Source organism: Sorghum bicolor, chromosome 4 (assembly GCF_000003195.3).
Source record: "Sorghum bicolor cultivar BTx623 chromosome 4, Sorghum_bicolor_NCBIv3, whole genome shotgun sequence".
NCBI lineage: Eukaryota > Viridiplantae > Streptophyta > Magnoliopsida > Poales > Poaceae > Sorghum > Sorghum bicolor.
The window spans coordinates 818,859-846,575 of NC_012873.2; the positions used below are offsets into that span (position 1 = coordinate 818,859).

At 44.3% G+C, this 27,717-nt stretch overlaps 3 protein-coding genes across 6 annotated transcripts; all 3 read right to left on the reverse strand.

Annotated features, from left to right (window-relative positions):
• LOC8066511 (ATP-dependent helicase BRM) lies at positions 1,167-26,931 on the reverse strand. 4 transcript variants are annotated; one of them, XM_021458796.1, is made up of 15 exons: positions 10,917-11,343; positions 9,048-10,295; positions 7,589-8,914; positions 7,271-7,383; positions 7,041-7,128; positions 6,853-6,939; positions 6,622-6,714; positions 6,440-6,523; positions 5,603-5,806; positions 5,152-5,397; positions 3,535-5,067; positions 3,220-3,454; positions 2,915-3,135; positions 2,298-2,546; positions 1,167-2,168 (listed from the first exon to the last, which is right to left on the reverse strand). In XM_021458796.1, the coding sequence occupies exons 1-15, from the start codon at positions 11,046-11,048 to the stop codon at positions 1,506-1,508; spliced, it is 6,522 nt and encodes a 2,173-aa protein (XP_021314471.1). In that variant the 5' UTR covers positions 11,049-11,343; the 3' UTR covers positions 1,167-1,505. The 4 variants fall into 4 exon arrangements, with proteins under 4 accessions (XP_021314471.1, XP_002453160.1, XP_021314472.1 ...); XM_002453115.2 differs by having other exon boundaries at positions 3,220-3,433; positions 10,917-11,342; XM_021458797.1 differs by lacking the exon at positions 10,917-11,343 and adding an exon at positions 26,926-26,931 and having other exon boundaries at positions 2,915-3,433; positions 9,048-10,034.
• On the reverse strand, positions 17,588-20,644 carry LOC8066512 (protein WALLS ARE THIN 1). The gene is made up of 4 exons (XM_002453116.2): positions 20,005-20,644; positions 18,493-19,899; positions 18,251-18,402; positions 17,588-18,146 (listed from the first exon to the last, which is right to left on the reverse strand). The coding sequence occupies exons 2-4, from the start codon at positions 19,312-19,314 to the stop codon at positions 17,960-17,962; spliced, it is 1,161 nt and encodes a 386-aa protein (XP_002453161.1). The 5' UTR covers positions 19,315-19,899; positions 20,005-20,644; the 3' UTR covers positions 17,588-17,959.
• Positions 20,781-25,555, reverse strand: LOC8066513 (serine carboxypeptidase 3). Its single transcript, XM_002453117.2, has 9 exons — positions 25,068-25,555; positions 24,748-24,916; positions 24,012-24,131; positions 23,360-23,503; positions 23,119-23,269; positions 22,771-22,859; positions 22,427-22,685; positions 21,480-21,613; positions 20,781-21,199 (listed from the first exon to the last, which is right to left on the reverse strand). The coding sequence occupies exons 1-9, from the start codon at positions 25,367-25,369 to the stop codon at positions 21,071-21,073; spliced, it is 1,497 nt and encodes a 498-aa protein (XP_002453162.1). The 5' UTR covers positions 25,370-25,555; the 3' UTR covers positions 20,781-21,070.

The following is a 27,717-nucleotide window of genomic DNA, read 5'->3' on the forward strand; positions in this document are numbered from 1 at the left end:
AATAGCCTTATTTCCTTGCTGTCTGTCTCCGGCCCTTCGGTGTTTTTGTCGCTATCATCGGTAGACCGGACGCTGGAGCTTCATAATGCTGTGTGCTGATGACCTTCGTCGTCGTCAGCATGGTGAACGATTACGTCACGTTTTTTGGCTGTAAAAACTGGAAGAGCCGTCGGCAGCTGCAATCAAACGACTTGTGGAATCGTTTAATTGACCCCACCCCCTTGATATGGTGTTGTCGCTCCCGATCGATTTTCCACAAGCAAAAGCAAACACAAAATTGCAAGTTGGAGATGTCGCATATGTATGTATTTGATTTGAAGCGCTCATCGAGTTTGCAATTTGCAAATTGTGTTGTGTCGTCGAGTTTATGCAAAGCGTGTGCATTCGTCACCTCTGACTTTAATTTGTTTATCATTTTCGTTACTGGCCGTTGCATCGCTGCAAAAGATGCATGGATGCATAAGCTACATATTGGTTATATTAGGCCTTGTTTAGTTGGGAGCGAAAAGTTTTGAATGTCACATTGAATGTTTTGTGAATGTCTGAGAGAGTGTTTAGATACTAATAAAGAAAACTAATTACATAACTCGTCTAAAAACTATGAGACAAGTTTATTAAGTCTAATTAATCCGTCAGCTACTATAGCACCTAAGGCTAATAATAAACTAATTAGACTTAAAAAATTTAATTTCCAATCAAATTATACAATTAGTTTATTTTTTTATCTATATTTAATGGTATAATTAGTTTATTTTTTTATCTATATTTAATGCTCTATGCATACGTCCAAATATTTGATGAAATAGGTGAAAACTTTTTTAAGTAGAAAACTAACCAATGCCTTAATATCTGGAATTTGGAATGGATGAAGGAAAAATGTCGGCCCCATGCACGCGTGCCGTCGCCCCAACCTGTAAAACTATGTATTCTACCACTGAATCAGTTTTGATAAAAATTTTAACGGTAAGATATACATTCTTTTTGGTGATACTATTTTTACAAATCTAATCTAATAATTTTAATAAAATAATTGCTACGTAAAATGGGATGTAAATTCTTTTGGGATGAAAAAAATTGACTACTTAAAATGTATATCTTACCGTTAAAAATATGCACAGGATTCACTCTCAAATGCACGCACCCAGACTGCTAGAAGAACGATAACATGTGGGAACAAAAAAAACTAATTATTATCAAGGCCGGCTGCGCCAATGCCTTCATTGCTGCGTGGATGCATTTTCTAGTTGTTTGCACCACCTACAACCATAAGAGTTCCCTTTACACATTTATGAAGCTAATAACATACAGGAACAATAACACTACCCTTCCACATTTCTTCATGTCCACAACAACAAAAGCCCCAGCATGTAGGTGCTCATATATGCAAGAACGAACTCAGCTGTGTGCCAAAATTACACGAACAAGCCCCCACCAGTGCAGCCCACATTTCATAGGCCAGGCAAATCAAGATTGCCAGAGAATGCACACCGCGATGCAAAGAATCCTCACATTAGGCTCGGCCGCCTCTTGCCGCTGTCGGTCCTCAGTCTCTTGGCAGGCTTTGCCCACTGGATGTCTCCAATGCCGGGTGCTGAAGAACTTCCTCCTTGATCTGAATGCGCGCCCCATCCAGCGGAATGCATCGACTGCTGAGATGGGTGTGGATCCCTTTGGAAGGGCGTCCTGGCACCTCTGGGTGAGGGGACTGGGCCTGGCCGCCCAGGGTTGGCTGGTGAGAGAGGTCCAGCTCGGCCTGAACTGGAGGGGGACCCAATGCTGCTCCTTGCCCGATCTTGTCTTTTCTTCTTAACGATGAACATATCGCTAGGGTGCAACAACCCAGCACCATCCTGGAGCTGATCCCTGCTGCTGGATCCAGAATGTCTGGGGTCTCTCTCTGATCTGGAACTGTGGGGCCGGCTGGGAACCTCGCTGGATTGATTATGCCTGCTATGTCCCGAGCCATGCTGCTCTGCTTCACTGGCACTGGCTCTGCGCTTATGGACTGATGCGGTGTGCTTTGACGATTGGGCAGCAGCACCACTTGCAGCTCCTCCAGGATTCGAAAATGACATTGCATTCTTAGCTTCGCTGAAGTCTGAATCTGGGAAGGCAATCTTCATTATGTTGAAAAATAAGTTATGGAGGGTCTCAGCCTCTATCCGGACCTGCATCATTTAGTCGGATGGAGTAGATTAATATTCTAAGACACCAGCCTCAAGTTCCATAACAGGTAGAAACATAGATCGTAATACAAAATAGATGTAACAAAGATACAATGTTTGATGTAGGGATACCTCATGCCTATAGCTGAAGTGCTGAACCACACTTTTCAACATCTGTTGCATGTCCGCTATGAATTCAGTTACAGCGCCATACTCGAATCCATCAACTCGCTGTTCGATTTTTTGTAGGTCCAGGGTGCTACCAGCCGGACCTCTGAATGAGGAATTTTCATTCCTCCGCCACCAAGAAGATATATTAGGTATGATTTGATGACCTTCTTTGTCAATCCTCCTCCAAAGCTTGCTTATCACATTTTTGCACTGCAGGTATTCAAGTCAAGAGAGCCTTAGTTCAGCCATCTAACAAGCCAAAGGAACAAAAGAATTCCAGAGAAGACAACATTTTTTGATAAAAGAAATATGGCATGCCAAAGGAATAACGAGCCACAATATAACGTGAAACACTTAACTTGCAATAAATACAATCAAGATATTGACAATATATGGCATAAGTAGTGACTGAAACTAATTTGTGTGCGGTAATTGTGCTTTCAGATGATAAGGGATTCAATTCTACAAAGAATTGCTCCAGATTTCCTGGTCAAGCCCTTTTGTTTTTGAAGCGAAGTAAATATTACGAGTCGTACTAAATAAATTAGGGCACAAAGAGCATAAGTTTGTGTGCCTACCTTTCTTTGCATACTGTCAGACATCTTTGTGCCACGGAACTCAGGGGGGGTGGAATCAATGGCCTTACTGTTCCAATTTTCCTTGGAGCGTTCAGCAGATCCCTCACCAGACCCAGACATGTAAGTCAATTTCCCCGACCTAGAAGCTGGTGAAACCTTCCTAGATGGCATGTTGCGCTTCTGTTTCACTATAGGATGAACTGTGTCTTGCTGCCTGGCAGCTGGACAAGTAAAAGCACGGACATCTAGGTTAGACTTAAATTGTGAATCATAATGACCATCTCCTTGAAATGCAAGATGAATACCATGCTGAGGGAAGACCCCTTCTCCAGATCTATCTTCCTGCTTTTCTGCATTAGGTTTTGGACGAAGACGAATACTTCGCTTGCGTTTTATCTTTGGTTGCAGTACCTGTTCATCCTCACCGTCATCACGCTCATGATTCCAGCTCCCAGACTGCTGGAGGTCCATATGTGAGTCCCCAGACATTGCAATCTCACCTTCCTCTAGGTCATCCGGCTGTAAATCACCAGTAAAATGCTTGATGACATAGTCAATTGGCACAGAAATTCAAGCGAAAAAACAAAACAGATAAATAACAACAATGTGTCAACACATACAGTTCTCTTTGACGAAGAGACAGGGCGGGCATCTAATGCAGATAGAGACCGCAATTTTTTAGAAGATGACGAAGGTACAGGTGGTGGTAATCTCCTGCTTCCAGAAGAAGAGCCTGTTGAACCAGCTTCTTCCATCCTATTAGCTTTTCTGCTTCTTAGTCCTTCAGTAAATTCATATACATCATCATTCACAGGCTCTTCCTCTGATTCATCCTTGTTATCAGGTATCGAATCATCATTGTCTTCATCTTCGAATTCCCCTACCTCCCCTTCTTCAGGTAGGGATGCAGTATTCCTCTCCTCAGAATCTTCATCAGATTCTTCAAGATCTTCATCATCGATTTCCCTGTAGATGGAGTACTTGCCAGTACCCTTTGGCCGCCCCCTTCTTTTCTCAGGTGTTTCATTAGTGTCTAAAGCAATGCCCCCAGATGACATATTTCTTGACGGCTTTTTGGACAGACTCGCCACCACAGCATCTACTTCAGTGGAGTTAACACGAAGCCACTTTGGAATCTGATGATGTTTCGTCATATCACCTGTCCAATCGAAGTCTTCGTCCATCTGATCAAAAAGCTCGACTTCACTTTCAGTCCTAGCAATCATACGGTTTACTTCCTGTAATGAAGGAACATCATGAACAGAGTCTTGATATCTCTCTTCATCATGCAGGAGTGTCTCCAGAGTCATCCGCCTTTCCTCATGGGTTGTTCTTTGATCAAAACGACCAGCATTAATGACCTCATCTGCCATATCAATTTTGTATTGTTGGATATTGTTGCGGATGAGACTTTCAATTGATCCCATGTATCTGTCTTTTCCAGCAAGATCATCCTCCAAATCTGCACTCCCTCCATTTCTCAATTCATCCTCTTTCTGATAACTTGATATGTTATCAACAACAGCTTCCATGTAAATAACCTTTACCTCCCTAGTCTGCCCTATACGATGGGCCCTAGCAACTGCTTGCTCCTCATTTTGTGGATTTGGATCAGGGTCATATATTACAACAGTGTCTGCACTCTGAAGATTCAGACCCCTACCAGCAGCACGAATACTAAGCAAGAATATAAAACAATCAGAACCAGGCCTGTTGAAGTCAACAATTGCTGACTCTCGATCTTCCAAGCTTGTTGTTCCATCAATTCGCCTATAAACAAGTCGTCTCCACTGCAAATAGTCCTCCATGATGTCAAGAAGCTTTGTCATTGTGCTAAAAAGGAGTACACGATGACCTGCCTTGTGAAGCTTAATTAAAATTCTATCAAGATTCCACAACTTCCCGCAAGATCTAATCATAAAATCTTTCCCATGATTTAAGAATGGATATGTCAGCAGAGGATGATTACAAACTTTCCTTAGCTCCATGCACTTGTTGTTGAGATTCTTGTAAGTCTTGACCTGGTACATGGGATTCCGTTGTGCACGCCTTTTCTCATCTTCAGGATCAACTCTAATGGTACCAGTAGACTTGATCCAATCATATATAGCTCCTTGAACAGCAGACATTCTGCATCTCAAAACAATGGAATCCTACAACAACATGACGGATTAATAATGTTATGAAGTTATTACCAAACAAATTAACCAATGAAACAAGGGAAAAAAGGATAGCACCTTCCGTGGAAGTGATCCTTCAACATCTTCCACACGCCTACGTAGCATAAAAGGTTCCAAAATCTGATGCAGCCTGTGAATTATTATTACTTTCTTCTCTGTCTCAAGCCAATCATCCTCTTCTTCACTATGTGTAGGACCATCCCTCTGAAAAGGCTTAGAGAACCAGTCTGAAAATGCCTTGCTACTGTCAAATACTTCTGGAAGCAACAAATTCAAGAGGGACCAAAGCTCCTTGAGATCATTCTGTAATCAATTTCCAAACGCGTCAAATAACTACACTATAATATACGACAAAAAGGGTGCAATACTGACATTATAAATTGGCTATACTGTCAAAAAAGAAAAGAGAGAGAGACAAGGGATCCTGGCACCACAGAAAAAGAAAAGGCTGCTTCAAGACAGTGAAGCAATACTGACAACAGTAGGAATATACACTTATTTAGTTTACCTGTAGAGGAGTACCGGTGAGAAGGAGGCGCCGCTGGCAGCGATAGCGATCAAGATCACGCGCCAGAACGGAGTCTCTGTCCTTCATCCGCTGCGCCTCGTCAATTATAATATACTTCCAATCAACCCTTGAAAGCTTGGAACGGTCAAACATAACAAATTCATATGTTGTTACAAGAACATTAAATTTCATGGCCATAACCTCCTGCAAGACAAGTCAATAGAAGAATATAAGAAAAATGTCTACCAAGAGCTAAATGAAGAACATCAACAGGTATGCTACCAGATAGATTAGCCATGCAAAATAACAAAAATGTGGCAAGCATTAACTTCAGTTGAGAGATAAACAGCCAAACAGGGATCTATGATAAGAGCAGCCATTCAACTAAGAAAACACTACCGTATGCTGCACAAAGCATGTACCTGTACAGGAAATTATGTAGAGTGATCTAGGAAATCAAAATAGCACTGTGTACAGCAAAATTTAATTTATTACAAACAGTTTTAGAGCATGTTTGCTGATGCATTTTTTTTATTTTTTATTTAGGACATACAGTTGGCATGAAAACAAATCCAACAAAAGACAGGCATTGCATGCAAAATAAAGTTACCGCTACTAATTATAAGCAGGTGGTTCCTTCAAAATCAGAGAGTGCATGGTTATAAGCCTTCCCCTCATAGAATATTTTCAGATTAGGATAGCTGGTCTGAGTAATCAGGAATGTTTGTGTTTATTCAGAACAAATTTATCAGGAAATTTTTATTGCTAAAATAATAAATCATAACATGAGCACATGCCTAATATATGAAAGAATACCCAAAGAAAAAAGCAGCTTACTTGAGAGAACAACTTCTGCCTTTGGTCCTTTGCACCAACATAAAAGATGCAAGATGCAGATGGTAACCAATTTAGCAGCTCGCTCTGAACCAAGAGTCAGCAAAAAATATGAGTTTCGATAACAAATATCTTACCAAAAAAAGGGGAAAAAACTCAATGCATGAAGGACGCAGAAGATGCACCTTCCAATTGACCAAGACAGCATTTGGCACTATTATGAGATGAGGGCCATAATTCCCTTTAAATTCCATCAGGTACGCAATCAATGCCATGACCTATTATAACAAATGGCATAGCCATACAAATAAGTTCCTAGCCATTGGATCGAATGATAAAGAGGAAGCATTTATGATAAGAAAAACATCATGAATAACAGGATTGCAGCAAGCAAAAAAGAATAAGCAAGGGATGACCTGTACAGTCTTGCCAAGACCCATCTCATCAGCCAAAATGCCATTCAACTTATTATTGTACAAAGAAAGCATCCACTGTAGGCCCACCTGCATAACCAACAAAATGAATTGTAAGATCTCCTATGACAGGACAAAACTACATTGAAAATGAATACATATATTGCTTCAGTTAAAAGCAAATATCCTACCAGTTGGTAGTCCCTTAAAGTTCCTGCTCGCAACAGTGATGGCTGCTTCGTAACTCTCTCACTTACAGCATGGGCTAAAGTATAGTACCTGAAAGTATGCAAGAAGTAAAAACCTTGTATAGGGTGAGGAGCATTTCACTCCAGGTGCATATCTGAACTCTAAAGTAAACAAAATAGAGAAAGAAAAAAATTCCAATACAACTACATTTCCAATTTAGTCGCTTTCTTACTTGTTAACAGATGTATTATCCCTTGGCGCATTCATCTCAGAGAATGTGTTCCTTATCATAACCTCCTGACCAGCACATTGTGCAGCAGCCTTCACTTCTTCCTCAGACAGGCCCTGTTAAACAAGCAACATGTTCATATACAGGACTAGAAAGAAGAAACCTGGTTACATGCAGCAACAATGAATTCGTAATGTAAAACAATGAATATCTGAGCTAAAATCTACAGAAACCTTCGGTGTCCAATGCTATGAACCCAAAAAGGAAGAAGGCTGGGGACATGCCAGTTTCTCTCGTCCCAAGCAAAGAGTGTCAAAATACCTGTGCCCGTGCAGCTGCAGCTGCAGCATTTGCTGCCTCTTCTACTTGTTGCTGACTCTTGGCAGCAGTTATTTTTCCTCCTAGTTTATAAAGGTACTCTTCAGTCTGGGTCAAGAAAGAAGATAGGACATTGTATCTTTGAGCTGCATCACCCGGAACACTAGTCTGCTGTTCCAACAATATTTGACGGTATCTTTCCACATCATTGTTTTTCAATGCCTCCATTCTTTTGTTCCGATCATCATCTTTCTTCTTTGAGAATTCTCTCAACATCCTTTCATGGTACTTGGCCACCCCTCGATTACGAGTTATTCGAGCATCACGAATGGCCCAATGTGCCTCCAAAAGCTTCTTGCGCCACTGGAAAATGGATTTCAGCTGCTTCTCTCTTGAAGCTCTCTGCATCTGCTGAACTTGCCTTGCAAGCTCAACACGTTGGCGTTCGCATTGCCTGACAAATTTTCTGTATATCCTATCTGGCATTGCCATAATTTCTTGTTGTTCATGCTCAACTTCGTCCCTTAGACGAGCCTGATGCTCTAGGAGTTTGAGTTTCTTTTCTTCAATCTGTAGCCTCAAGACAAGATCAGGTCGGATTCTTTTCCTCTCTAGATTAATTGCAAGCAAACCGCTTATCTTTTTTAAGTTATCCTCACGTTTCTTACCAAGAACTATCATCCCCTCCTGAGCTAACAAATCTTTCACATCATAACCTAGTGACAGATTGCTGTTGTAATTTGCAGGTCCCATCGAATCGTGTCTCCTAGTGAAGGACGGGAAATCGAATAATGGGCCATGGTATTTTCTGGGAACATCTCTTGGAGCTGGGGCACTGCTTGTGGAGCCAGTCCTTTTTGCCTGCTCAGCATCCGCTGAACCACTTTCTGCTGGTACAGATTTACCCCTCTCAGCATTGTAATCACTTCTCCCAGGTGTTCTCTGGATACTCCGTTCAAGCTCCTGCTCAGATTTAATCACAGTAGTGTTACTATGCTCTGGTACAGAAACTGGTCCAATTTTAAGAGGTTCTTTCGGTGAAGCTTTCATCACTTGCATGGGACCAGGACCACTGGCAGGACTAGCTTTGTCTTCTGAAGCAGAAACCTCCACCTTTGGTAAACAGGGTCCCTTCAACAATGCAGGTTTTTCGGGAGCTTTGTCACCACTCTCCATCTGCCTTCCATGTTCATCAGCATTGCTTACACCAGGCTTTTCACGATTATGTGTTGCCTGAGGTCCTGAAACTTGTTGCGGTCCTCCTTGTGAATCAGGAGGGCGGCCAGATACAATTAATTCAAGAACTTCAGGCGGGAGTCGATCACCACGCTGATACCAAGATATGCAACCAAAGGAGGAAAAAGGACATATCAACATTAGATTGATCAGCTTGAACCTAAAATTACGGATTTAGTCTCTTGAAAGAAAACAAAAAATACTTTAAGGTTTGTCTTTCTTATACCTTTAAACGCCGGAAAGCTAATATCTGAGCCTTGAGTACATGAAGTTGATTTTTGGTGAAACCCGTTTGCCCTGTTTGTGGCCGAGCACTTGGAGTTGAGACCTGTGATCCTCCTGCTTCACCAGGGGTAGATGTGGGGGCAGCAGGCTGGTTAAGCTGTTGCATCTGTCTGACATGCTGCATCTGCATTGCTTCTGAATTTGAAAGAACATTTTTTGGATTGGATTGCTCAGGAACCTTACTCACATGTCCAGAACTTTGGGGGATATGCATCGTTTGGGCACTATTGCCCCCTGTCATAGGTGACCTCACAGCCCTTTCATTTGAACCATCCCTGTTGTGCACAGACAACTGCTGTTGCAACTGCAAGTTGCTCGGATTCACTACCTTAGCCTCTTCTCCACCAGAAACTGAGCTGGGGGGAAGGGGTTGCCGGGGCTTCAGTAGGGCACCCTGGCTTGGAGCGTTACCGTGCCCTGGGGTGTCACTGTTCACCTGAGAGGGCATTGCTTGCTGCTGTGCAGCCATGTTTGCCTCATTCTGCTTCTGCATAGCTGCCATCCTGTTGGCCTGCCAGATTGGCAGGAGTTGAGAAATTGCACTCATGTTTGCAGGATTGGACAGGTCAAAGTTGTGCTCTTTTGCCCAGGCTTGGATGGCTTGAAACTGCGCAGGTGTTATCGGGCCGCCACCGGCGCTGCCCATGCCCACCTGGCCTTGCACTGGCTGCATGGGCCTGATCATACCCATTGATGGCAACTGCTGTCCAGGGACTCCTTGAGGAGGCATAGGAGGCCTCATATCGCCACTTCTTTGCTCACTACTGCTTGATTGCCCCTGCTCTTTCTGCTCACACTGCCGCTTAAACATCTGAGCCTGGGCCTGGGCCTGATGAAGGGCCATAAGCTCCTGCATTTTGGCAGGGTTGTTAAGCATGTCCTGGTCTCTTGAGGATGAACCCACCATATTCATCTTGGCCTGCTGCTGCTGGAGGAGCATCCCCTGGGCCGCCTTCTGCTGCTGCTGCTGCATCGCAAGCTTCAGGAACTGTTGCTGCATTGCAACCTGATTGTGCACCTGACCACCGACCATGCCCTGCGGTCCACCTGACATTGGCAGGTTCCTCTGACCCTGGAACGGTGACACTGGACCAGACGACTGAGGGAAGCTCACACCCCCTGGTCCCATCATGGCATGCGGCGCACCAGATTGGAAGGCTTGCTGCTGTTCATGGTGATGCATCATTCCCTGCAGCAGAAGGTGATCCGTTCATCAGAAGTCTACTAGAACCTCACCATCACCAGAACCAGAAACAACAAAAACGCATACTAGAGAAGCATATCGACTGCAAGCTCATAAAACGAAAACGAATGAATGGGTCGGATTTTCTAAAAGCAAAGCAAGAATCGGCCGCATCGACCATACTAAAGAACAGAGCTTATCCAAATCCAAATCACTCTGAAGAAAAACCAAAACCAAATTGAGAGACTATCAGGGTCAGACAACTACTCCGAATCGAAACCGGGGCAAGACGAAACCCCACGCGCCACACACACAAGTACACAACACATGTGCAATACCAAATTAATGAAATTCCGACCAGGCGAAGAACAGCAGGGGAGCAAAGACAAGACAACGAAAGGCACTCCTCACTCCAGGGGAGAAGACTGCCGTTAGCGGAAGTCCACGTAAACACGCCGCCTTTTTCGCGAATCCCAAGGCGCGCACGGTTTCCCACCAATCGCGTTGGCCCCAAGTGCGGAAAAAAAAACCACACCACCACCACCACCACCACCACCAAAATAAATTCGAATCCAGAAGGGCAGAACCCAGAACCGCGGTGGGGGGGACAGACAAGGCAAGGCCTACCTGGCCTCTAAACCCTAGCTGCTGCGCCTGCTGCTGCGCGGACGCCGGGGTCGGCGGCTGCTGCTGGTCCGGGTGCGGCGACGACGCTGGCGAGCCCCGGGAGCTGCCGGAGGGCCCCCCGCTGGGCTGCATGGTGGCAGGCCCGGGGGTCCCCTGGGGGGAGGAGCGGGTCCGGAAGCGCTTCTAGATCTGGCCGATTCGGAGCTCCCTCATGCGTCCAAGGCAGATCTAGGTCGGCCGGGCCCGCGCGGCGCCGGATCGCCGCCGGGGGCGCGCTGCGGGGGGCGCCGGGCGTGGGTGGTCAAGCCCTAATCCGTGTTTGGGAATGGAGATTTCCGTGCCTCCCTTCTCTTTTATTTCCTCGTCGGGTTTTTTTTTTGGGAAGAAGAAGACAGGGAAGGGGAAGGGGAAGGGGAAGGAGAGTGAGGCGAGGGTGGTGGTGGAGTCGTAAATTAGTAGGAGGTGATGGGTTTTTATGTTAAAGAGACATGGAGAATGGAGACAGTGAAGGGTCATTTGCATGGAACACCTTGTCGTTTTGTGAATTTACGAGTTGGTTTAATGGCTGTGATCTTCTGTGGACATTGTTGGAATGGCTCGGAATTGGAATTTGCGCAGGAGTATACACTGTACATTTGGAATGTGCTGTCAAGTGACTAATAATGACTATATATGTACGATATTTTCTGTTGAATTTCTTACTTGGGAAGCATGATATTGACCTGGACAGTGTGCTGTATACTTGCACACCCTCACTGGTTGAGAAGTTGTACCAAATTTGCATTTGTTACTGCAAATTCATTGCCTGTGTTGTTTGTTACATGGCTTGAGCCTACAATAAAATAGCAACGCACAGCTCACAACATTGTGGTGGTGAATTGTACACGGTGGGAGTAAAAAATGAGAGAGACCGTGGTGTCCTGGTGCATCAAAGTATATTGAATATATTTCCATCTAGTACATCCTTGTTTTTAATTGTTTGGATGATTATGGTAATAAGCAATAAGCAATACTGCTATAACATTTTTTGTGTGTGTGTGTGGACCTAGTGGAGGTAACAAAGTCAGAAGGGCAATTAAGGACAAGTGTAGCAACCAAAGGCCTTATTTAGTAGAAGAAAAGAAAAAAATTTGAGTAACGTAGCATATGTGTAACTATAGCAATTAGTGTTTAATCATAGACTAACTAGATTTAAAAGATTCATCTCGCAAAATATATGCAAATTATGTAATTAGTTATTTTTTATCTATATTTAATATATGTGTCCAAACGTTCAATGAGATGGGATTAAAAATTTTTAGGTAGGAACTAAACAATGCTTTTTATTTATTATTAAATTCTTTGAACAGTTCCTGATATGATTTGACACCCGGGATGGTGTCCTCCCTGGTCCCTGCAAAGAAAGATTCTGGCGGACAGGAGTAACCGCTAGCTGTAGCCTGTAGGAGTACTACTGTGCATGGCAGGTCAAAGATTCTGGCGGGCAGGAGTAACCGTCTGTTCTGTTCTGGCGGCAAACGGCAACGGATGGGCGCAGTTCTTGTGCCAGTTCGTTTTGTCAGTTATAACCGTCTCTCTCTCATCTCATCATGCAGACGTGCAGTGCATTAACTGCTGCTTGGGCACTGAAAACGAGCTGCTCCGATGATAGGCCTAAACTGACAGGTCAAAGTGTGTGCATGCAGGAGGCAGCAGCAACCCACCACTTGATTGATCGAGAGGAGTACTATATATCCTAGTCCTAGTACTAGTAGTATGTTGTTACTGTACGATGGTGACCACTGTCATTGATCGATCCATGGGGTGATGGATGTTTTGTTGCCTGCCACATCCATCCAACCGCAGACTTTCAAAGTCGTTGGCGCCTGATCAGGGGCATTCTTCAGGATGAGAAGCAAATTAAACACGTCCGGATATTACGGAACCTGATTATGAAAATCGCTTGATTGGAAATAGCTGGATCATATATGATTCATACTTCACCGGTAAAGAAAAGGATGTATTAATTCATCAGACTATTAGTAGCACTTGATGAACGCACGGTCAGGAAACCGAGAAGAGAGTTTTACAAGATTTATTTATGTCGTCGTCGTCGTCTAAAATGCACCAGTGCATCATATATCTTTCGTGTTCTGTCGTCTGTCCAGAAGTCAGAACACACAATATATAGGATCAGGATTCAGGAAACGAATGGTGGAAGAGTTAGTTAGATATCATCATCGATCGTGTACATGCATCATCAGTAGTACTACATACGTACATGCCAAAGGATTCAACTTGCCCTGCAGAAAATGGAGGAGCCGAGCTGAGAGGATCGATCAGACGCCTGCTCCGACCTCGCGCGCACTGCTCAGCTCGCTAGCTTCTTCGGTTCCGGGGAAGAATCGAAGACCGGAGCAGGAAGACAGCATGGGGCGTGGCGCCGGCGCCGGCGACGCCACAGCAGCTCCGATCCGATCCCTCGGTGCAGCATTGACGGCGACAGCGACGATATGGATCCAGAGCACCGATCCTCCTCCTCCTCCTCCTCCTGCTGCTGCTGCTTGCTGAGCTCTAGACGACAACCCTGCTGATGACCAAGCGGCGGATCGCCATGGGAACACCACGGCGGCAGCGCCGGCGGCCTCCATGTAGTATATATAATTCAGGAATTCAGGAACCCACTCATGATGCGTAGCTAGCTACTGATCCTGCGCACTCAATTTATATATAGCTGGACGGGAGAATTTAGCTAGGGACGAGACAGAGATAGACATGGGGATCGGAGCGCTGCTGCTAGCAGGAGATATGGCCTGGTGCATCGATCTGCTCCGGCGGCATCTTCCATGGATATGCTCGCTCGTCACAGGTCGGAGTAGTACAGTAGGAGTATATACTACGTACTAATGCTTTCACAGTTCAGTCCACCTCCTCCCCCTTTAGGGCCTTAGTTCACCCCAAAAACCAAAAAAATTTCAAGATTTCCCAGTACATCAAATCTTGCGGCACATGCATGAAGTATTAAATATATACAAAAATAAAAACTAATTACACAGTTTATCTGTAAATCGTGAGACGAATCTTTTCACCCTTAGTCTATGATTGGATAATATTTGCCACAAACAAACGAAAATACTACAGTAGCGAAATCCAAAAGAATTTCGCAACTAAACAAGGCCTTATTTAGTTCACCTCAAAAACCAAAAACTTTTCAAGATTCTCCGTCACATCAAATCTTGCGACAAATGCATAAAGTATTAAATATAGTTGAAAACAAAAACTAATTGCACAGTTTATCTGTAAATCGCAAGACAAATCTTTTAAGTCTAGTTACTCCATGATCGGACAATGTTTGTCAAATAAAAACGAAAGTGATACAGTGTTAAAATCTAAAAAAAATCGGATCTAATTTGCTACTGCTAGCTAGCTAATAGCTTTGATTTTGTTTCTTTCTCCTCTCCTCTGGGCCGTCTTGGATGGTCATTGGCTAGTGCTCTTCCTTTGCCACAAAGGTATGTAGGTGCTTCCTCTTTTGTTTTCTTCGATTCGAGTGGATCTGACGGATTTTGAAAACTGGATGCCGGGCCACCCACAGATATTGAGCCTGTTCGCTCATATGTTGCAAGAAAAAAAAACAATATTGAATAATAGCTGTTAGAATTGGTAGATAAGCTCAAGTGAATAGGGTGATTAATGTTTTATCTCTGTTTTTTTCTCATCCAGAGTCCGCAAACACGGTATCGTGCCTAGATTAATTTAGAAAACACGAACAAAAATATGATAGAGCATTCTTTTCTATCTATCGCCCTTAAGGCAGTTCGCACCTGGGGCAACATAGCCAAAAGGTAGGAAGACCATGAGGGTAGCTCTAGTGGCGGATTTACAAAAACATATTAGAAATTAGGATGGACTTCTTCCATTATCCTCCATCTCTAACCCCTCTTTCTAGACTTTAATGGATAGTATTTTATTAGAGGATCTATGTTTTGAGTAATGATAGCTGAGGCTTGAACCTATCCGTCCCAGAGCTATATCTATCCCAGAGCATGGCTCATGGCCCAACCATTAGGCCCCACCTAGGCATGTCACGGCCAATGGCCATTGTGTCGGTGCCAGGTTGGGCAACATAAAGGTCATGCTTGGGTCGTTTCCTTTGCATAACGTGCCACCCTCGAGTGCGTTAAGGTTTAGGTATCTTTATATATGAGAAGTCAGCCTAATTAACAATAGGCCTATCAAGAGCCTATCTCAACCATCTCCGTTTTTCATAAATAAAAATATCTAAACTCTAATTTCCTCTAACTCATGTGTTTTTTCCTAGTTCTTTCACTCCCTCTCGGCCTCGCTTTTCTTTCCTCCTACTCACTGGCCTCATCGTCCTCTCCTTCAACGCTCAGGGCAGCTAGCGTGCAGTGGTGGTGCAGTGGCAGCTTGCATAGTTGTGTCCATTGCGTGGTTGCAACGAAGCAGCTCACACCCGAAGCTTATAGGGCCTGAGGTGCAGCTTGTTGACTAGCTTGTGAGAAATGAGTTGATGATACATCATCTTATTTTATTGCACAAACCAAACAAAAAAAAATGAGAAAATAAGTAGATGATGAATTAACTCATTCCTCAAACCAAAGAACCTATAAATAATCGCCATGCCCACTCCAATTTGTATGGTTGCCTCCATTTTGAAGGGTGCAGTGGACCAAGAGCACGTCTAATGTATGGCCCCAACATAACCAAACCTAAAGTAAGAATATACTCTAGTGTAGTCGAGGTGGTGTAACATGAAAATTATCACAAGTTGCAATACTGATGATTCGTAGAGATTTGCTCCACGAAAAAGGAGAGAAATGTTTGGACATGCGCTGGACTAGTGGCCGGTGACCTGCAGCTTGTCCTAATTTGGCCGGTTGGCAGCCACCATCATCTTCAACTAATTGTGCTTAAAATAAAGTTCTTTGTATTAATTTCGCTTTTAATGTTTTCTATTGGCATATGAGGTTCTGAACCTTGCGATGTGCGAGCATCATCTGAGAATGTGCTGGACGGGTGACGACTTGGCGGCGCATGACCTGGACGTAGGCGAATCTGATCATCGGGGTCAAAATTCGTTTTCTATGTATATTTAAAAAATGAAGAGTCTAATTAAGAGATTCTGCCGCCGTGGCTGAAAATACTGTTCGCTAATTTATTGTGAGAGAAAAATATTATTGGTTGACAAAAAAAGTACGGCATATAAGACAACGAACGGGTACTTATAAATGTCTAAATATTCTCTCCATCTTGAATTACAATACATCTAAGTAATTTTATGACCAAATAAAGATTCTAACAAAAGACTAACTTGCCCTTTTACTAATTATAGTTACTTGCTCAATTTTGTAATATACTCTCTGTTCACTAATATAGTATGTTTTAGAAATTTTAGTATAGATTAATTAAGAGAGAACATAAAAAATAAATGTGTCATCACTTTAATTTCTAATAATTAGATGTAATCATCAACATGATTAATGGTGATTGGTTGATGATAAATATGAAGTATTCAATGTAAAACTATCGTTTGTCTTTTGTATGCGCTATATTACAGAAAGAAGAGAGTAGTGCATTCTAAAAATTTTAAGATAGATTAAGAGACAATACAAAAGACATATATCTTTACTCTATTTTCTAATCAAGACTGGTTGATAAATGGCATGTAGCGTTATAATACCTACCGTATTTGTGCTACTATTTAATGCAAAACTATCTCTTCTCCCTAAAATCTATTATATTTGGGTACAATTTTTCAATGCTTGAATACACTATTACATGATAGAGGCAATGATTTGGTTATTAATTTGTTTAATAATTTACTAATAATACACAATTTAAAAGGTAATTATGTGTGCCATTGATTTTGTCTACTAATTACACATACTCCCCATGTCCTGTAATACAGTGCATTCTATGAATTTTAAGACAACACTGAAATGACACATATACCCATAGATTATTCCAATTATAGAGTTTCTCCTCAAATCATGGCTTCCTTTTTTAATAAACCTTATTAAATTGAAATATAGTCATTATGTAGAATATATTGTATTTCAATATAAAATTTACAAGTCACAACACACTCTATTTCAGGACTTCAGGATGTGGGAGTAGTTATTTTAAGCAAATACTAATGTTCAAAAGGTATGCATGCATCTATGTGATCTATAATATCGTATAAGGGACAATTTCGAACCTTGAATGCCTATATTTCATGATAAAAGGAAGCAGTTTAGAGATCCATTTTCTATAAACTCTTGAAGGTGCTCTAACAAACTCTAGAATTGAATATGCGTACTATATAACGTCTCCATGTGAGTACGTGACTGATGACTGACGACACATATCATGCATGGCACTTGACGCTCACGCTATGAGTCAACTAACTGTCGCTCGGAAGCTCAACAAAACAAGTCCACTTGCAATATATAAAACAAAAAAACAGCTGCAGCTGCAGTTTGCTGACGAAAGGGTTACTACTACGTAGGGATAAAAATGGTACTGATATTTTCCGATCATATTCGAGACCGAATTCGTTTAGAGGGGTTCAGATCTATCCGTATTCGAGTACGAATATTCAACATCCGATTCCGTATCTGTATTCGAATACTTAGCAGATTGTATATTTATGATGTCGACATCTAATCCTATCTTGTCCGACATGGTTGATATTATCCGTATTCGAATCCGAATTCAATCAGAAATATGAAAACAAATATGATATCAGTGATGATATCTGTCCGTATCCGAGCCGTTTTTATCCCTACTACTACAACGGTTGCACATGTTACTCACTATTTGCTTTTGTAGTGGTATACTTGCATTGTGAACCCAACACACAGCCATGTGATAGGTGATGGATTAATACAGTTTACAAATTATAATTAACCTAACATGCATGTTGATGAGGCGAGATGGACGTTAACTACCAGATGCTATCATCACTACGATACGGTACGACGGGTGCAGTGCATCTCAGCCATGCATATAGGACTACTCGTGCATGAAAATGATTGGATTTGATTGGATCACATCGATCACACAGCTGACTCCAAGGTCGCCGGCGACGGTAGCAGCGGCTGCTTCAGGCAGGAGGCGGCGGCCGCGTCGGGCTCGTCGTCACCGACGCCGGCGGCGGCGAGCTTTGCAGCGAGCGCCCTCTCCTCGCTCTTGCCCCACAGCACCAGGTAGAGCCCAGCGATGATGAGCACTGCCCCCATGACCCTGCAAGGATTCCAGAAATTTAATTAAACGAATCAGAAGATCGAAGACAGGCGGTATAATGATAAATCGAAGAAGCAGAAAGATTTCGATATGATCGGGCATACCCTCCGAGGTAGAATTGCTCGCCGAGGAGCAGCGACGCCATGACGGCGACGAGGAGCGTCTGCACGGGCTGGTACACGGCCACGAACACCGGTCCGCCGCGGTCGATGCACCACGTCTGCACCGCGAACGCCACGCCGGACGCCACCAGCCCCTGTTCATATCCATGTCGATCGTGTCACATGCATGTCACCTTCGATTCATTCTTGCCATGCCATGCCATGCTACTCTCGATCGAACTCACCGCGTAGAGGATGGTGAGGAGCTCGGAGCCGGAGGTAAGCGTCCAGGCGGCGGCGTCGCGCTCGACGACGGCGGCGACGGCGAGGAACTGGAGGAGGCCGAAGAAGCAGGTGTAGGAGGTGACGGACAGGCGCGCTGGGTAGCGCTTGAGCACGGGCGCCTGCAGCACCAGCCAGCCGGACCACGACAAGCAGTGGCCCATGAGGTAGACGCACCCCAGCGCCCAGCTCTTGTTGCCGCCGGTGGTGCCCGCGGCGGTCACGGTGGTCACCACGGCCGCCGTGGCCGGGCCGAAGACGGCGGGGCCCTTGAAGAGCGTGATGACGGTGGCGCCGGCGACGCAGAGCATCGTGCCCGCCACCTTAGCGAGTCCATCCCGGCGTCGGAGGCGGACACGCTCGATACCCAGCGCGGCGGCCATGGCGAAGGTGATGGCCGGGACCGAGTTCTGGATCGCCGACGCGAACGTGGGCGACGTGTTGTCGAGCCCCAGCAGGTAGAAGCCCTGGTTGGCGGTGATCCCGCACAGCGCGAGGAGGAAGAACTGGAGCAGGAAGGCGGGAGTCATGGCGGGCCTGTCCTTCTTCTCGAGGAAGTAGGCGAACGGGGCGAGGAGGCAGAGCGCGATGAGGTTGCGGTAGACGGGGAAGACGAGCTTGCTGACGCCCATGTTGAGCGCCAGCCGGGACACCACGTGGAAGCCGGCGTACCCGAACTGCAGCGCCAGCATCGCCACGTGCAGCCGCGCGCGCTCCGGCGACTTGGCCGGCGCCGGAACGCCGGCGCCGCCGCCGCCGTGCAGGCCGCGCACGACGTCGCCCATGATCGATCGATCACCCGACTAGCTACCTGGCCACGTGCTACAGCTAGGTGTCGTTGACACCACCACCACCACACCTGTAGGCTGCAGCTGCTGCAAGATGGATGGATTGGAAATGGAATGGATGGTGCTGCAGGTGCAGGCACGTATATATACTGGCAGGGAAGGAGGTGAGATGCGTGGTTGCGGCGGAAGCGACAGGTGGTGAGCTGTGTGGCCCTGAGGGGGTGAGCTCCATGGCTGCAGGGGGGAAAGAGAGCTAGATGTCATGTCGCAGTGTGCTTGGACATGACCTGCTGTCGCAGACATGCCTGTCTCCCACCGGGCCACGACGTCTGGAGATCAGCTCGGCTGCTGCAACTGGCCTGATCCTGCTCGCGCTCTGCTCTGCTCCCTCGTTCAGACGTTCAGGTCAGAGAAGAGATCGGGTTGGTGGTCTGGCTCTGGCTGGCTGGCTGGTTGTTCAGTTAGAACTCAGAACTGAATTGGGACACCTGCCTTCTCCTTCTTCCCCTCTGATCCTGTCCTGCATGCTTTGCTGTTGGCCTGGTGCAGACTTGCACAGGTGAAAGGAAGACGAAGGCACGACTGCCACGGATCACAGCACAGTCACACAGCGGTTCAATGGATTCAATGCAAGCAGTTCCTCTGATGAACTTGGCTCCCTCCCACAGTCGAATTCTCGTTACTTACCTTGTCACTGCAGACAAGCTTACTTGGGTCTCTCCACCTAGATGCTAATGTGTTCATCAAATTCCTAGCATGAATTCTTGCAGATCTAGGTCCAGTTCCTGCACATCTGGAAGGCAGTGTAACCACCCCTTGGCATACTTTTCAGTTAGCGTGCCTGGTGACTTTGTTAGACAAAGAAAAGAAACTACAGAGGATATATAAAATTCAGGTATAGAATTGATCCAGCTTCCTGTTGTTTTGTCCCTCCTGGCTGCTCACATTCTTGATTCTTGCATCTCAAACTACCTAGCTGGAGATGCAGCAATCCAATCCCTTCTGGTCCTACACGATTCTCTTGCTTGCTGCACGCCTCACTTGTCTATCACATCATATCATGCAGTGCCACCTCAAAAGCTTCAGGGAGGGGAGGAGAAATTAGAGAACCCTAGCCTCCCTTCCCTTTTTCCTCCATGTGAGCCAGCCAGCAGAGTAAGTAATCCTGCGATGCCTGTGGCTAGTTAGTTGGTGAACGAGATCGATCTGTGGTGATCCCAAGAACAAGTCTCAATTTTTCAGCAGTGTGTCTCCTTTAAAAAACTTCTGAATGCGCGAATACGAGAGGGACACAGTGTTGGCAAACAGCAATGCAAATCTAAGGACCACTCCTTTCACATGTAAATTATATATATAGGCAGCTCAAAACTAACCAGCAGGAATGCATGTGAGCTCCAGTCAGTGAGCGTGCGGATCAGACAGCAAATCGCCAAGAGGGCTAGACAGCAAATTGCCAACAGTAATTCAGACACTAGTATCTTTTTTTAATAAAAAATATTATTTGTCTTTCTGGATCAAAGGTTGTATACATGAGATGCTTTACAAGAGCAGCAGACAAGGTTTCCGACATTGTCCCTTTGTATTGGACTTTATATCAACAGCATGCATCAGTGGGTAGTTACTTACATTGCAGGGCCAACGTTATTAGTATCAGGGAGGAAATAACAAGCTTCAATTCAGTGATCGACACACTCCTTGGAATGACACCTCAGACTACCTAGTAATCAAGCAATTCCCTTCATGTTCATGCCAATCACATCGCCGCCTTCAAAACCATCATTTCGGGGAGCGACTCCTTCAGTTTCCCTTGGGTGAATCTCCTTAGCATCTCCAGGGAAGCTTTTGGCTGGTCCATCGGAACCATGTGACCCGCATTGTGAACCTGCATTTGCATAATATGGAGGAAACATATACTTAGTTTGGTTTTAACTCTTCGCATATACCTAAAACTTGCTGTTGGATGTTGTAGATCCTCACATGCGAAAGGATTCTAAAGCACTAGACAGCCAGCCAGGTTGAGTGGTACTTTCATGTTAGTATGCAGTTATGAGTTGTGTACAGATTTTACTAGGTTATCTTGCCACATTTTGTAAAGTACGCCAACATGAAACATCTGAGTACTAGGAAACAAGGTAAAGTGAAAAGGAGTGCCAGATCGCGACCTTGAGGAAGCTGAGTGGTCCATGGCTCTTCAAAACTCCAGCTTCTGCACCGTCTACTACAAACGATAAGTCAGAAGAGGATACAAAGTCTTTCTGGCCAGACCATTCCATGGAGTGTACCCATCTCGAGTTTCCTGCCCAAACACAAACAAATTTGAAACTGAATACTTGGTATTTTAACTGCAAAACCATTAAAGAATCTGATGATGCACAACTGCATGTGCAAGACAGCAAGACAATTAACGATAGAGGGTAACTTTTAAGTAGGATACTTGTTACATCAATATTGATAAAGATCCTCCATATCTGAAAGTTTGCAACTTGCAGCTGAAATTACACGTTAGCATTTTGTACTTTTTTCGAAGGGAAGATGTCTATTCAGTTTCCCAAGATCGAACAACAAGAGAAAAAGTGCTACAATAATGTTGTTGTTGTCCCCTCTACTTCAGAAAGGACTATTTAGCAAAAAAGCTTCATACAGAAACTTTTTTTTTTCTTTTACGAATTGACAGGGAAACCAATTTGATAACAAGTTTGCATTATTTGCAAACATGACCATTCTAGATGGCCCACATTCATTTGTCAGCTCATTGAGATTCATCCACAACCCCATAATTAGGCAGACAGAAAAAACTGTCAGCTTGACTGTGTGCTTATAATGTCTTCAAAACTGGTCAGGGGGCAGAGTGCAAAATTCATTTATGCACCTGAAATGTTACTGTGCTAACTAAATGTTGCAACGAGTAAATCAATAGATCTGATGAATGTCAGTCCTACAATTATTTTGAATTAATAATTAATAATATGGTCGACAAAAGACAGATCTATGTGCAGCTACTTGCACAGAGAAGGTATGTCCATAGTCATGATCAAACAATAGATGAAAGACTGTAAAATAAAATATATAAATAGGTAAACAAAATTATGGAGCCCAATTGTATTCTTACCGAGCCAATTGCATATAAGGTCATACTCTCCAGCATATATAAGCACGTTAATCCCATCCTCAAGTAGAGCCGGGATGCCGACTTCCAAATTCCTCATCCAGTCTGTGAGCATTGCTTCATAAACTGTAGTACTGCAAGACACAAAATCAATGTCACCAACTCCAAGTGCCTCTTTGACCGCTTTGTCACCAAAGAACTTCTCCAGGTTTGAGAAGTCATAGCAAAGTTTCCCTTCACATTCCTTCCTCACGTCATAGTACTGCAAAGAGGCCATTGTTGTGTAAGGTTTCTCCACCTTAGTGAACAGCAACACAGGTTCATATAGCAGGGCATTGTTTACTCACATTCTTTGTCCCAACAAGCTTCATGATGGAGTTGAAAATATTATTGCAGACCATATAAGCTGCCATACATGATGCTTTCCCATCAGTACCTGAAACATTAGCAGGGATTAGTACTGAGTATGAATCCTTTTATTTAACATAGAGTGATCCTCAGGACGTGTCATTCACATGAAACTTTTAGGTACTACATTAATCCTCTTCTGCTAGATTCAGGAAGGTCACCATACGTTGATGTAAAAGTTTTTCAGGCAACCGGAAAATAATGGGCATATCCTGATTTAATGACGATTGCTAGAAAATAAAATCGTGCAATGTTCACAAAGGTTTCTTTGTAGTACAAGTACTCACCACACATCTTAATTGCAAATTCACATGGTGGGATGAACCTATTGATCCTTTCGTAGTCGGATTTCTCAATCAGATTCATTTCCAGTGCATAGTCTGTGTAGGCTTTGTATTGGATTTCTGGATCAGTGAGACCATTACCGATAGCAAATCCCTAGAATAAGATTAGTTAAGAATTAAATAAACAAAGGGGAATTGAGAATGGGAAAGGGCTGAAAAGTTGATGCAAAGATGCTAATACTACCTTCAAGTTTATATGAATGCCCTCGTTTGCTTTGTTTCCTTGGTGAACTCTGCTTGCAAATGCTGGAATGTAGTGCCCAGCATAAGATTCTCCAGTTATATAGAAGTCATTCTTTGCAAATTCTGGGTGCTTCTTAAAGAACACCTGAAATGGCAGTGTAGAGGAATTAAATAACACCCTTGAGGCCATGACCCTTGTGTTTTTCTCAATTCCTCCCAACACAATCAAGCAATATACGATAGCCCAAATATAGTAAATGTGATTCATGATCTTTACTACCTCTAATAAAGTAATCCAGCCAAATTTACCATAATCCTTTATACTTTTATGCAAAAAGGGTCCTCGCAGCATTGATAGCATCTAAGGGCACCACTCAGCACAATGGATTTGCTGAAGAGAACAAGCTTAGGCATAAAATTCTCCACACCACCTTGTATGATTTAGTCCCGAAACTTTCTTATAACAAATATTTTTTAAAAACCTAGACACTAAATTTTCAGTTTGATCCATTTAGCCAGGCCATGGATGGTGGTGTGGCCAAATACTTGGTTGAGCAGCCATTTTAGACACCACAAGAAGGCCACCATCCATAATTGAATCAATAAAAGAAACAAAGCACAACAGCCAGACATAATTGATACAAAAGTAGCACCTGAAGAAAGTCATATAGGTCATTGCTGACACCGGTTTCATCATGACGAGTATCACGATCATCAGAGCTGTAGCTAAAGCCAGTTCCAGTGGGTTGATCAACAAATATGATATTTGAGATCTGCAGACATCAAGTCATATCAGAAACAGAGGAGGTCAAGTCAACCTATAGCAATGAAATTGGCATGATCTATGTAATTCAACATAAGGTGGGAGCTGTGCAGCAATAAGAACTTTCTACAACGATATACTGAATTTAGTACAGTCTCTTTCCGGAAATAGGGAAACAGCTGGCTTGTAATTGTAACTAACTAACTAAGACTTTATTTTCCAAAAAAAAAAACTAACGAACTAATACTGTACCATGGAGCTATTGGAAATTGGTCGATTAAGGGGCCGAATAAGTAGATAAATGAGCTGGTTATAACCGTTTATCTGAAGTTAGTAAATATAGATAATAGTATAGTAACAAATATGCCTATTCTGGTTTATGGACAAGAAAGTATTTTTGGCAAATGCTAGCAGACAGAAACATTGAAAGTGACCATATATATTTTCACTAACGGCTAAACTTGACTATTGCTACTCTAGTCAACATAGGTTGAAGTAGTTAGTTTGTCATTTTCCTCTTCAAAAATTGGTTGCAAGCAAAACTGGAATGTTCAGTTTGAGACTTGTTACTGTAAGTGACGAAGTTGATTTCCCCTGATGAGACATGGTATGATTCGATTACTTACTGTGTCCCAACCGAATTTGTTCCAAACAAGCGACATATTGTTGGCAATGGTGAAGGGCCCGTTCTCGTAGAAGACGGCCAGCTCGCTGCTGCAGCCGGGCCCTCCGGTGAGCCAGATCACGACGGGGTCCTCCTTCTTCCCCCTCGACTCGAAGAAGAAGTAGAACATCCTGCAGCAATCCAGCCACACAAACCGGCGTTCAGTTCAACGTCCTGTTTGGTCTCATCGAACGCTCTGGACTGCCGTTACAACGCTGGGAGCTCTAATTTGTTTCATTCACAAAGTCAAACCAAAAGATCCAAGCTTTACAGCACAATCACCTGGCGTCATGCGTGTGCGGCAGACGGAAGTAACCGGCGTGGTGGCCGAGGTCCCCAACCCCGTCGGGCACGCCGGGCAGCCTGATGCGCCGCTCCAGGAGCTCCCCCGGCGCCACACTGGGCCCGTCGCCGCCGCCCTTCTCCTTGGGCAGGAGGTTGAGCGCGCGGATGAGCCGCTCCGCCTGCGCCGCCGGGAAGGTGGCGTCGCGGGGCAGGCGGAGGCCTCCTTCTCCGGCGGCCATCGCCGCCGTGACGGCGACGGCGGCGAGGCAGAGGAGAACCGGGAGGCGTGAGGATGGCATCGTGGGGAGGAATGGAGGATGGATGAGCGAGTTCGTGGGGGATTGGATGGAATGGAAGTGGAACTGGCAGCGGTTTCTCTTCCGATTTTATAGCTCGCGTCCGTCGCGTTGAATTGCGTTGGCGTTTGAAACGGACTAGCGCGAGAGACTTCCTCTCGTCAGGTTTGGTGGTTTCAGAATTCAGGATGACTTCTTTGCTTGCAAGCAGAGACTAAAGGAGATTCCTTTTTCATTTGTGGCCTTGTGAAGGTTTGGCGGACACCTACAAAGATGGAGAAGTCTGTTATACTATTATAGAAGAGGGGATTCTGCATAAATTATCAAATTATTATAATAGTTAGCTAGGAATAATTATAGTTTTGCATATGTCGCCTCACGTCCGACTTCCGACACTACGCGTTTGTACGATTTGTGTGTGTGTTATGGTGGTGTTAGTGTCACTGGTGTTAGTTCCGCCAACACCCAGGAATTCAGGACACCGCGAGCTTTGATGCAAGCTTGGCGTGCTTCTCTTCTCCGGCCCTGCTTTCCGATCAGTTGTCATAACTGAATTTGCGGCAGCATTTCAGTTGATTTGGTGGTTTCAGAATTCAGAATGGCTTCAGTACTAAACTAACTTTGCTTGCAAGCAGAGACCAAAGAGATTCCTTTCGTTTGGGCAGTTGTGAAGATTCGGCGAATTGGCGTACACCTACTACGATGGATTCATCCTGTAATTTCAAACTCTGTTACTGTAGTAACTACGTACTAGTTTTCTCCTACATGGTCGTCGCGCTGAACAACGAAAGGAATAAGTGTGTGTGTGTGTGTTGGGGGGGGGGGGGGGGGGTGGATCATGGGATTGTACACAATTTATCAAATACTAGTAGAGTTAATTACGACTAATATTTATGCATGTTGCCTTACTTGAGGAGAACTATGACATCTGACTGCCCCCAAGCGTTTCAACTACGATCGACAGAGATTTATTTTGGGATTGACGGAGATTTTTCATGGTGATGTCATAGTCACTACTCACTAGTGTTAGTTCCGTCGACACCCAGGAATTCAGATCACAGCGAGCTTTGATGCATGGAGGGTGTGTGCTTCTCTTCTCCCGCCCTGCTATCCGATTCAGTTATTTATTTATAACTGAATTTGCGGCAGCGTTTCAGTTGAGCCACCCATAACGATAACGGTTGTGTGATCCTTGAATAAATGCAACTGAATAACCTCACTCAGTTACACACACTTGATGCATTGCATGCATTCTCTGTGTGCAATCCTCCTCCTAGTTACACCGTAGTTGCAAAATTTTTTGGGAAATCGATACTGTAGCACTTTCGTTTGTATTTGATAAATATTGTCTAATCATGGACTAACTAGGCTCAAAAGATTCGTCTCGTCAATTCCAACCAAACTGTGCAATTAGTTTTTATTTTCGTCTATATTTAATACTCCATGTATGCGTCTAAAAAATCAATGTGACATGGAATCTGAAAAGTTTTGTAAAATTTTTTAGCAACTAAACAAGGAGAAAGGAAATCTGTTGTGCAGCCTAGCTAGCTTGACAGAACCTGCTGCTGCTGTCAGTGTCAGTTTCACGTGCAGTTTGGCAAAGCCTAGCTGCTAGCTTAACAGTTAACATACTGGAGTATCACACTACGGGTGTGTATCTCTCAAGGCAGCCTTGCTTTTTTTGGGTTGGCTTGCAAGTCTGGAGAAAGGAAATCAGATAATGGCCGTGAACGTGCTGCTGCCTCACCGTCACCGAGTGCTCACTCTGCTCCGCTGCATGCAAGCATCTATATATCAAAGAAAATAAAAGCAAGCATGATGTGTTCGGCTAGACAGTCGTTGCATGCATTCCGTGACGCAAGTGCCTGTGTCGTCCTAGATAGACTTGATTGATGAGCCTGCATGTTCTTAATTGCTTGGTTCCATCGATGGGGGTGAGACCTGGACTGGACATGCATGTTGCTTGCACGCAGCATTGGTTGCTCACTGATTGGTTGCTTTGCTTTGCTTAGCTTGCCGCTCCATCCATCTCGATAAGACACGTACGATTGCCTGATTTATTAATTTTGCTCGTTCATTCTGTTGCTTGGCTTCCGCTGCTAGCTACTGGTGTGGCAACCCTGAAATAAACGCGCGCGGCAGCTCCCATTCGCGTCTAGATCCAGAGAAAGCAACTTATCACCTCATCATGATCGATGTCAGTCAGCTCGATCGGGTTTATATATGTGGGAGGATCAACATGGCTGTTCGTCCTCCGATCCTCTTATGCATGCACCGAGATGTGGGGAAGGCCTTGTTCAGATATGTCGCTGCCGGTCCTGCCCGGGCTCTCCTTCGCCCCGGGAAGAAGC